The sequence below is a fragment of the Passer montanus genome, unplaced genomic scaffold (assembly GCF_014805655.1).
Source record: "Passer montanus isolate IOZ18808 unplaced genomic scaffold, ASM1480565v1 scaffold61, whole genome shotgun sequence".
Taxonomy (NCBI): domain Eukaryota; kingdom Metazoa; phylum Chordata; class Aves; order Passeriformes; family Passeridae; genus Passer; species Passer montanus.
Window position 1 is genome coordinate 3,143,179 of NW_024371149.1, and position 12,226 is coordinate 3,155,404.

The window sequence follows — 12,226 nt, forward strand, 5'->3', positions numbered from 1 at the left end:
AGGCCAATCACATGATCACTGAAAAGGAACAGCACAAGGATCTGTAATCCTAATGCTCTGGAGCTGTGATTGCTATAAATCCTTTGCAGAATGATTTCCTTTAAATCCCAAACATGTCATCACACTTTTAATTAACATTTCTTTATGAAAACTGTGGATAAGACCCTTTAAATTAAAGATTGTTCCCAGACTTGTCATCTTAAAACAGTGTGCATTCCTATTGTCATTTTCATGTAGCATATTTTATTTCACTTTCATATAAGTAAAGCTTTTTACTTCCCCTTTCCCCTCCTTTGCCTCTCCTATCTTAACCCTCACACAAGGAGTAAGAGTTAGCACTATTTTTCAAGGGTAAGCAAATAGCCCTACCTTAGTTCACACACAAAACAGAGCATTCAAATATTCAAAAAACCAGCAATGAACACAGGCAGAGATGTGGCTGATACTGCCTTACTTGAATTATTCTTACCACTTTCAGTTCTCAAGTTTACCATCTAATTGAGTTTATCATCTTACATATAGAAAGAGATTGAGAGAGGAAAGTGATTTGCCCAAAGTTACACAGTGGCTCACCTGCAGAAACAGAAGCACAGCCTTTATTTCCTGAGTCCCAGCTTATCATGCTGTCCAGCTATCTAGCATCTGGCTTTCAGAATACTGGGCCTGTTTCCTTGCCTGCTAGTCTGAGCAGCATTGCTACACACCTGGTATTAAAACAAGCCTAAAATGCCCAGTGCTGGGCTCAGGAGATGCAGTTCTATTTCCAGCAAAAGGAAAGTTTTATACAAGTGAGGGATGCTTTGGCTGTTGGCTAGTGGGAAGTGGATTTCCAATATTTGTTTTCCTGACAGTAACCCAGGTAAAATTCTGTGTTTGAATAATGGCTGAAGTTCAGTGACAGAGACACTTCTGTTATCCCATCTGGGATTTGAGAAGTGGCACACATCACTGGCAGACAGCTCTTTCAATGATGTTTTTCAGAAAGCCCAGTTTTCTAACACACCTCTGTGTGGAATAAGCTGGAAGAAAGAGGTAGACTATTTGTGACAGAGAATATGAAGGGTGACAACATTTTCCATTATATAGATAAACCCCCCCTTCAGCAAGAAGCAGGAAAGGAATACAGATCCTGCAAAAATTCCAGAATGAAATCATCAGGCAATCTGACAGCACAACCTGAAATTATTTAGCATGATTTAGCAATATGTTTCTAAGTATCTATATAACATCCAAAAATATCCATTGACAGATATTGGAGACATAATGAATGGCTAAATAGAGGAGGTCAGACTCTGATGCCCTTCTATGAATGGGGTAGTAGTTTATTCCACAGCTGCTCCCACTGGCTTCAAATCATACTTTGTAGCTGACACTCAAAGCCAAATGTCAGGAGCCCAAGCTCATTGAACAGATCAGTGGAAAAGCTCAGAACAGAACCTCTGACTTGACTCTCTTACATCCTGAACTGAAACCAGGGAATAGAGGAAGGTGAGAGGGAAGGCGGGAAGGGGAAGGCAGGAAGGCAGGAAGGCAGGAAGGAAGGAAGGAAGGAAAGGAGAAAGAGTCTCCACAATGTTATGACTACTTGCCTTTACATATCCTCCTTTTCACAGTATACAAGTGTCTTGTAGTTTCTTTGGTAAAATAAGCAACGTTTACATATTTATATTCATCTTAAATCAGCCATAATTATCAGGCCAGGACATTGGTAAAGTTGTTTCAAAAGGAATGGAAAGTGTCATGGACGTAAAGCAAGAGGAACAGCAAATTCAACCATCAAACCATTGGGGTTTTCCTTACTGACAGGCAAATTCATGCAGTAAGAGTGGTGTGGCATATGTGACCATATATTAAAAGCAGGGACTGCAACACATCCATCTTCAGCCTGTCAGTTTTTCTTGATTAAAACATATCACATGGATACATCAAGTTAAGAAATTAGAAATTAACTATGAGATGTAAAAAAAAAATCACATTCTTCTAATCAATCCATAAAGCCTGAAGACCATGCACATTGCAAACGTTTAGTTTTGTTTGCCATTCTATTTTCACTCCAACATATCAATTTCTCTTCCTCTCACCTATGCTAGAACATGAGAAATGTACAGCCTGAAGCTCTTTTGAGGGTGGCACTATGATGAAACCAGAGCAGTCTTACTTGCACAGAGCTGTACCCGTTGGCAGAGAGACAAGGGCTGTGCATGGAGCCTTTCTCAGGTAGCCAGTGTGAGCCAGAGGCCCTGCAGAAGGGAGGGACTCACCGCGCCGTGCCCGGTGCCGCAGTTCCACGCACCCGTGAGCAGCTGCAGAAGTCGCTGGTTGATGCACTTGCAGGAATCCCACACCAGGTGATCTCCAAGATGACAGAGCCTGTTGTCCAATGTGTCAGACAGGACGGTGACCAACAAGGGAATTGGAATCTCAGCCTTGATTCCTCCCCATGCTCTTTGCAATAGATAAACAGCAATAACAGCATTCAATCTCTGTGTGTCCTTTGTTCCATCCTGGGCAGTAAAGTGTGAACCCTGCACTGACTTAACATTCTATGGTGAATATCAGCCTTTAATTTTTCATCTCTTCTGTGGTACAAACACAAATTTGATGTTCCTTCTCTTCCTTACTGCTGAGATCACCCATGAACACCCACCTGGACACTGAAAGTCATGTATAAAACATTGAGATTTAGCAGGCACTGTGGGTTAAGCACCCATGTCTTGTTCCCATTTCAACAGGATACACAGAAAAAAGACAGACACATACCACAACAAAACCAGGAGATACTGTATGACAATTTTTTATTTATCAGTATCAAATTACATAGCAAAGTAATGAATGCAGTGTCAGATCACCTTTTTGAATACTGTAAATACAAACAAAATCCACCATATTGCTTAATTATCCAAAGTAAATTAAAAGTTTAAAAATGTGCGTTTCAGAGATTCCATTTGGCATGTCCTGTCAATATATCCTGCATAAATATTTCTGTACCTCATTTTCATTATGTGTACCTTAATGCAGCCTCTAGAAAACACACATGGAGGAGATAGGACCTATCTGTATGTTTATTTTCATCACCAACTCATGCATCTGCCCTGAAATCACTGAAAGTACCTATCTGCTAGCTCACCTGACAGATAAAAGTGACTGTACCTATAGACCTAGAGATGTACTGAGAGATAAAAGTGGCCAGACCCAAAGCTACTGCCATCAGTGCAAGATGGCTGAATGCAAGATATCACAACTGTTGATCAGGTCTTTAAATTACTGACAAAACAGTGATGTACTTTCATGGAAGCTGGACTATCTGATGGCCAGATCTTGTACACACCAATATGTATGGAAATTATTGGGACGTTACCACCACTCTTTACACAGGTCTGACTCTATTAGATAGATAGAACAACTCCCTGTTTATAAGGTTAAGTTATGAATAAAGTCAGGTCTGTTGATTTCACATAAGTTGAATAGGATTTGGCCACAGCTGGATATAAACTAGATAATTCAACAGAAGTATTTTAATGGTGTTAATCAGCAGTGTCATTTAAATGGGACTTGTTGGAAACTGTGTAAATAGAACACTTTTTCCTGATGGATGAGATAATAAGCTTCACTTAGCACTGTTCCCAAAAGTTAAGACTACTGAGACGTGGTAGATGTATGAAATGGAAAACACCATAGAAATATACATTTTGTTTAGAATACAATGAACAGAAGTACAGAAGCGTTGATGCAGGTACTGGAAAGGTAAGGAAAGAGAAGGAGGAAAAATTTAGGCAGCAATCCCATGGCAACACAGAAGTTACTCTTGATCCCTCCAATTCACCACTATCAGTGGAAGTCAGGCTTCTCTGGGAAGGTGCAGCCTGAGCGCTTGATAATGATGCTGGCTGCGTAATGTCCAGCCCGGATGCACTCAGTCACCGGCCGGTCGTAGACGAGCTGGGACAGAAAGCCTATGGGACACAGCGGGAGAGAAAGAGAAGGAAGAAAATGGTCACATTAGTTTTTTGAGTGTATCAGTTTGTTACAGGGCAAAGCACTGAGCTACTGGCCTGTATGTGCCCCTGCAGCCTGGCCAGTTTCAATTGAGAACTGCTCTTGAATGAACTGCAGGGCTGGAGTGGTGGTGCTGCTATTTCTTCATGAAGTCTCCATTTGGTAGCTTCCAGTAAATTAAAGATTATCAAGACTGATCATTATTAGTGTTCTCAGAATTATTTTAGCAGAATTCCTGCTCTCTTCTTTATAGAGATAACCCCTGATTTCTCAAAGAATATTTTAAAAACAAAGAAGAAGTTTTCCCTGCTGAAGAGAGTTCCTTCTGCTCTTACTGGCTACAGCTACAGCCCCAACACAACTGTGTGCAAGCATTTCTCCAAAAAAGAGAAAACACGTAATAGAGAAACATTATATTCAGAGTTACAGGTTCTCACAGTGCAAAGAAGGTGAAACATTTTTATCTGATGAAGAAAGTTAGATGATATCTGTTGCCTTTGATAATGGACATTTAATCTAAAACTAATCTAAAACTTCAGCAACAGTAGGTACCCCTGAGCATGTGCAGATACACCCCTGAACAGCAAACTTTGCAGAGAGCCAGGTGCCTCTCAGAATCAGGGCACACAACCGTGGCTTCAGCTGCCACAGCCTGCACAGCCTGGAAACTCAACAATCACTGGGAGCTGAGTGCTTTGAAAACCTGAGCACCTCCTAAATGAACAGAGGTAGGCAGTCCTAAAAAGGCACTTGGAGAAGTTTAGTACAAGCAGCAGCAGAAATTTTATGGATTGAGTCCCTCGTTTCTGAAGCATTTTGTCTTGGCTGAAGCTATTGTGATCAAAAGCATGACAGAACTTATGGCAGAGGTGAAATATGTATTTTAAATTTGGAAGAGGCTTTCAAGATGTGAGAAGTAAACTTAGTATCTTATAATTTAAAACTCCACTCATTCTAGAGATAATATTTTATTCACTTTTATCCTGTTTTTAATATGTTTCAGATGCATCTCTCTTCCTTGTCCAATCACAGAAGGAAAGTGAGACTTGCCCAAGAAAATCAGAATTCTAGCAAGCTGAAAGATGTTCTTTTTAAAGATTTCATCCACCATTTCAAGTTTCTGTCATGCTCAGGCTTTGTGCCTTGACAGTACAAATGTAGTCTTGAAACCATGTCTCTGCTAAGTACTATGTAAAACTCGTAAGTACCAACTTTTGACATATTACAAATTTTGATTCTAAGCTGATATGTTTTGCTAGCTTGCTTTCATATTCACTTTCTCTGTTCATCTGGTTTACAATTGGGAAAAGGTTCCACATCGTACTGTGATGCTGTCACTTAACCTGTGCTCTGCTTCTAAATATTTCATTTTGTGATATGCTACAGCATAATCTCTGAAGATAATAAAAATATTTCATCCTATGCAATGACGTCTTCTCTTTGGAGATTAAATATCATGTGAAACAAGAAAAATAAGGTTAGATTAATATACCTGTTTCCATCAATTACCAATATCTATCTTGGCTTCTTGGTCATGACTGGGATAGTGAAAAGAAGCCTAACTGATACAGTTTTCTCTAAACTGCACCAAATTGGAGAAGAGTTTGAAACTGCAAAATGTATAAATCAAACACTTTTCATTGGAACAGGGAGGCTATAGAGAGTAAGCAGATTACTTAAAAAAGGAGAAAACTCATATGTTTCTGACATCAATACTTTTATAGAGAACTATGTATTGGCTGGAATTTCACAGATATTGACTGACACTAGCTGGGAAAAAAATGACTCATTCACCAACAAAAGGTAAGTGCATAAGCACAAGCAGAAAAGACAAGAGTTATCAATATACAAAGAAAAGAATCTGAAACAGGAAGAAATTGTGCTGTGAGTACTATCACTGATGGCAGTCAGGGATGACAGACAACACAACTGTGGCAGGATGGTCCAGCTGCAATAGTTGGGTAACAGTTGAGAAATTCAAACAGCATGCCTGGCAGAAATCAGATCGTTTCTGAATAACAAGATGAAAATGGTCTGCTCTCCATTAAATTAACATGCATTCTTAGGAGAAACTTTCTTGGATATGTGGAGGGTGTCAATCATTAAATTTAAACTGCCTGGGAGGCAGGAGCTTGCCAGTGTGCTTCTGGGTGGTTAAAACTTGAGAGAAAGTTGTAACCATATGTAAAATGAGGCTGTTAAGACAGTCCATTTCTGACTCAGTAAGTATGAAGATGCACTGGGCAGGTCTCCAAAGGCAAACATGGGGCTAGGTTTTGTGCAGAGCATGAATTCAGAGAGAGAGGTTTATACAAGAAAGAACAACTACCCTCTACGTTTATGATCAAGGCATCAAACATACATGAAGATGAGAAAATCCACAGAACAAAGGACTATAAAACATGAATTACTTTTCAATACCAACTAGACTGACACTGTCATCACCTCCCAGGTTCATTGTAGTTTCAGGTTAGTATGAGTCTTTTGTCTTCAGTGAAGCTACTTCTTATTTATTTTGATCTAAGTGAAAGCAGAGTCAGGTGAAAAAACATCTTGTTCTAATTGGGGATAGAAATGAGAGATCTCTGTGATTTAAGAGTGTTGCAGAAATGACATTAAGTACAGCTGTCATATATGACATATGTAGAAACTGCATTGGGGAGTTTGCCCTCAAACCATTCTCTTGTCTGCTGAGTTTCTCTTAAAAGGTATGTGTTTCATAGATGAAATGGAAATAGCAGTATCTGACACAATACTGCATCGAATGACAATACAAACACACATATCACAAACAGAACTACATCACATAGTAAGACTAGGCAGTTGGCAAAGCAGACCCCGAGGGAACACCAGAAAGCAGTGTTGTTTGAGCAGAGAAGCAAAGAGCTCTATCAGGTTGGCTGCCTTAGCTACAGAATGTTCTTTTTAGTTAATGCAGTAAAAAGCAACATGGTCAGAATATAATTCAGAGTTTGCCTCCCCCAGTGTATAAGGCACAGTGATGCAAAAACCCCATGAGTCATACTCTCAAGGCATCGATTCAGATCTGAGTTCCAGCTGAAGAAGTTACTCCCCCATCTGTTTTTCACCATGCTGCTTTGCTGCTGGTATAACCTGATACCCTGTCAAAAGGAGCCAGATCAGTTTAAACAGTAGCTGTTGAGCAGGGGATCTTTGCTAACACAGCTGATTGAAACTGAAGTGGGTTAGTGAGCACTCAAACAACCCAACCAGCTAGCAGGGCGGCAGAGGGAAGATGAGAAGCAGTTGAAGGCTGTAATCTCTTAAGGTGCCATGATTGGAAATGCAAGAAGATAAGTGAACATGGCTTTAGACTTCACACTCCTACCACTTCAGAGACCAAAAGGACAGGATTGAACTCTGATCCTGTATCACAAGCCTGGGATCACACACCTACATCATCCCAGCACATACTAACGTAGCTCAGCATCTACTTCATTCCTTTGTGGTCTGAACAGAGTGCAGAAAGCAGTAGTAGACTTTGGCTACACCAGACAGCCTCACTTCAATATTTTACCAAAACAACTTCAGGCAATATTGTTTACCATGTTCTAGCTGCAGCTGTTGTGCAGCAGCATTTCTGCACTGCTGGAGCTGTGGATGCTGCTGCAAGCTTTGTGCATCACTCTCATCACACGAGCTTGAGGCTTTCCTGTCTGCCTCCTGCCCTGTTATCTAACATGCCAACTGTTTGTGGAAGAAGGGAAAATGCAGTGGCAGGATGTCTAGCAAGCCACCTTGATGTAATGAGCCATCTTGGTAAGCTTTCAGAGTAGACTGGGATGCCTTTTGCCCTTCACAGGCATGGATAGCCAAGTAACCAGCTCGCACCCACTAATGGTGAGAACTTCTTTGGAACTGGGTCCAATTCATCACACTTATCTTCCTAGAAAAAAGACAACTTTGTTTCAAAAGTTGCTTTAAACCTTGGAGTGGAACAAAATGTATTTGCATTCTCAGATGACAGAAGGGATTATAACACACCAATAGCTGTTTTTGGCCCTTAATTATTTCTTTTCTGCTCAGGAGAAAAAAAGTGACTCTGGAATCACTTTGCTTTGAAAAGTGTGCCTGAAATAATTGAGTTAATCTTTATTACCTCCAGCTTCCTTACTACATAATCTCAAAGACAATGTTTGTAATTGTTAGGTCTACAAATAGAATGAGGGATGGAAAAGTGAAGTTGTTTTGTTCCTTTTTGTGCTCCCCCCAAATGGAAAGTCCTGTAAGGCAAGTGCCAGAAGTGGTGCCAGACCCAACTGAGACCAGCTGAAATCTCTTTGGGGGTGTCAGTAAAGTTTGAAAAGACACAGCAGGATAGTCCACTGACTGATACAAAAGGTGTTGTATTCACTTTGTTACTCCTTAGAGTTGAGTAGAACTTAAACATCATTAAAGGAGAGCCAAGTTGATTTTCTAGCAAAACAGATATTTCAGAGGCAATTTCACTGAAATCAGTGATTTCTTTGAAAGTTTTATTTCCAGACTGTTAGTGATAATTCTGAATGAACACTTAGAACCAGTGCAGTTGGGCAGAAATGTGGGAGTCTGATAGTGGAGATTTAAAACAGTTCTGGTCTGCTCCAGTAATGGTTTAACAACACTTTAAAACAGCTCATATTGAAGCCAAATGTTTCATTTCAAATTGTACACTTGAAAATTAATTTTAATGACTGTTAATTACTAATGCTGGCTGAAAATCCATTTATAGCCTCCGACACCCAGCTCCCCACTACTTGGCTTTCTGCAGTTTCTCTCACACTCCCAACCTTTATAAAATGCCCATGGCAAAATTAATTTTTTTTTTTAATGCAAGAGAGAAAAGCTGAAAAAATCCAATTATCAAATGCATAACTTATAAACAATTACAGGCTGACCCTGAGTCAGAGCCCCTCAAAACCTTTTTGCTATGTGATGTTCCCAGACAATTCTGCTTCCAGATGAACCCTGAAGTATATGACCTATGCTAGCCAGGCCATTCACCTTCAAAATTGTCCCAGCCACAAAAAGGATCCTCACCAGGATTAGCTGACTCCTCTTTTTTGTATTTAAAATTTCTACAGCCTAATTTGTGAACTGCACTTTTAAAAATGGTGTCATTTCCCCATGGGGACAGTTGCAAGCACCTTTTCACACCCTTGTTCATATACAGAATTTATCACAGTTGCTGGGACGCTTATCTATTTTTATGTGATCCCACTAGATTTCCAGGCCAGGAGTGTGGGAAGATGCAGTTTTCAAGAAACATTACCCAGTCAATGCCTTGTGGCTGATATGATTGGGGCTTTTTTGAGGTCTTTTAGCACTGTTGGAGAGGGCTAATGTTGTAGCATGAGCCTGGTCAGTAGTAATGGGGTGGTTGGCAATGCTGCTGCCAAGAGACAACCAGCCACCCTAGATTTTGTAAAAGATGTTGGCATCAGTGCATTCTGCAATACAGTCACTGAATGACCGTACGTCAACATGCTGAGGTTTCTCCTTTTTTAATTTTGTGGCAGATGGTGGATATTACAGCCAAGAACTGTGGTAAGCCAGAGGCCCTGCCCATTGCTATCAAACCAAATGTTGGCTATTCTAAATGGAAACGTTTGTGATTAAGGGTGGGATTTGGCTTCTGTTTTCATGTCTTTTGGCACTGTGGTCTGACACATCAGACTTACAGTATATAAGACAAATTAAATGTAAGCGTCTTCAAACACTCTATATTTCTTTCAACCTTTAAGCACTTTAGCACTTTCTCTCACGAAATTTATTGTAAAAATGATGCCATACATGCATATATTTGTTATTAACTACAAATGTATATGCATAGAAACATGTGTCTTTTTCTCTCCTTTAAATGAAATGGCTCTGTGCTTATACAGGACTCTAGTGCCAGGCTAATTACAGTTGAGAGAAAAAAGGTTACCAACCCTTCCATAAAAGTGGTCATTTAAGATGTATATCTAACCAGTGGCAACCTTGAAATCCCTCACTGGAAAGAACATTAGAAAATCCTTCCTGACTATTCCACTGGAGGAAAGTTTTAATAAAAACTAATTAAACTACAAAAATCTCAAGTGGTTAACTGATTTTAGGGGCTAAATTTCTGGCAATTCTAATTATCCTCTTGTGGCTTCACTTAGTGTTTCACAACCATGACAGATGACAATGAAAAACTGCAGTTAAATTCATCCTCCCTGACACCATGCTAAGCACTAGCTTCTCCCTCTCCAAGTAAAATCAATACCATGTTTGAGTAAACACGTTTACAGCTTTATTAGGATGTCTTGCTTGTTCTGTAACAGCGACTTGAAGCTGTGGTAGCAAATCGACTCAACTCAGTTAAACCTAGAGAGCTGAGTAAGAGGCTCATCGATAAGGTTGTTATATAAATAAACTGCAGGAGACCAGAAAGCTGGAACAAACAGCTTGGTAAATGTCAATATTTTTACTTCCAGAGAATGACAAAACCATGAGATCACGACTAAAATGTTTCAGAAGTCTATATTTACTTTATTTATAAAATGGTCACGTGCTAAAAGCATTTCACTGCTTTTGTACAAGAAACTTCTTATTTTATAATCAGCAGCATGAATACTAAACCAAGCACGTTTTAAGAAATGCAGTGATATTGGTATCGCTACGCCTATCCCTCTTGTTTTCTTCTTATTTATGGATACATTTTCAATGCATTGAGTTTCTGTAAGGATCACTCAGATGGGTGTACATATTTTTCAGTCTGAGGTTATACAGTCATTTATGGACACATGCAAATAATACAATTTTGCATTTACTAGACAACTATGAATAAGTGAAAGGAGTGTTTTCAGTTTAGCAGCCTTTTCCTGGAATGGAGAGGAGGTGTTGAATACACAAAACAAAAAAAAGAACGCAGTGTCTAAAGCTTTAAAGCACTACATGTGGAAAATGTTAATGAAAGATTTCTGCAGAAATGTGACAATAAAAAAAAAAGATATAAAACTTCATTACATCCCTATTATTCCATTAGGAATCAAGGCTGAATAATTTCATTGCATTGATTGCACGTGATTGCCACTGTTTGGCTCTACTGGGCCAGCTCACTGCAGCTCAGAGAACAAGGTGTCATCACAGTTCCCAGGGCCTGTACGTGCCCAGGCCCACCAGAGACTCCCTCCAAGGAAAGTCAGCAGTGTCATTTCTCTGATGTTTTCATTCAAGTAGGAATGGTGTATACAGCTCTGTGGTGGTTTGTTCCTGAAGGCTGTGCCATGGATTGAGAAAATAGACCCTGAGGTGAAGCCTACTTAGATTGATGTGAGATTTTCTATCACTGCCCTGTGCCTTGACTGCATACTGTCCACCTTCTGAGAGGGAATAGCTCAAAGCTGGAGCTTTGTTATATTTTGTTATAAATATAAGCAGTATTTTATACTCTGACATCCTTCCACATTAATCATCCTCAGTGGACTCTATAACCTGTTGCATATCGCCTCTATTAAATTCCCCAGTGCATCTTACTGTCCAAGAAAAGAGCCATTTCAGTCTATAATATGCTCCAAGAATAATGTGAAAGAGGAAAATGCTAACACACTTATAACTTCTCATGGTTTGGTCCTATTTTTCATTTTTGAGTCCACATGATGAGCTTTGGGAAATTTCCTTTAGGATCAGGATCTGGTTGCCTTAGGCTTGTCTCCGGCAGCCTCCAGGGGAAAACATTTAATTAAAAAAACCCCCTCCAAGCTTACAAGGAGTATCCAAGGCACTGCATGTGCCAAACCAGAAACAGGTATTTTCATTGCAAGTATCTTCTCTATTTGAAAAAAATACTTTCCAGGCTGATATTTATATATTTATCTTTGTTTTTCCTAAAAGCATTCCCTAGAAGTGTTCTGCAAAATCTAAAATTCATAAAAACTTTTGAGACAGAAGAGTAAAATAAGCTTTCTTTTATTAGTACCTGTGGAAAGTTTCTGAGCCTCAAACCAGATCTGTTGTATTGACACTAAATGGAGCCAATTATTATATCTACTGCTTGGAATAAAAGAAAGAGAACTGCACTAACTTACTATAGATACAATGAACTTCTAAGGGCAATAAAATTGAATAATATGTCCTATCCTCTACTCAGTTTTTAACGTATACTCAAGTGCAAAAAAGGTTGCACAAATGTAACTTCATAGCCAAGATTCATATGCACGAATCCCAGGAGAGTTTTATTTGCAGGTGTGCTTCCACACAGCCA

At 39.5% G+C, this 12,226-nt stretch overlaps 1 protein-coding gene across 2 annotated transcripts in view; it reads right to left on the bottom strand.

Moving 5' to 3' along the window:
- Positions 1-2,778: 2,778 nt before the first annotated feature.
- ADK (adenosine kinase) overlaps positions 2,779-12,226 on the bottom strand; it is a 267,350-nt gene continuing 257,902 nt past the window's right edge. Inside the window, exon 11 of one of the 2 annotated variants that reach the window (XM_039727315.1) lies at positions 2,779-3,953. In XM_039727315.1, coding sequence (XP_039583249.1) covers positions 3,829-3,953 — 125 coding nt within the window. In that variant the 3' untranslated portion in view covers positions 2,779-3,828. The remainder of the gene's footprint in view (positions 3,954-12,226) is intronic. The other variant, XM_039727316.1, reaches the window with a different exon arrangement.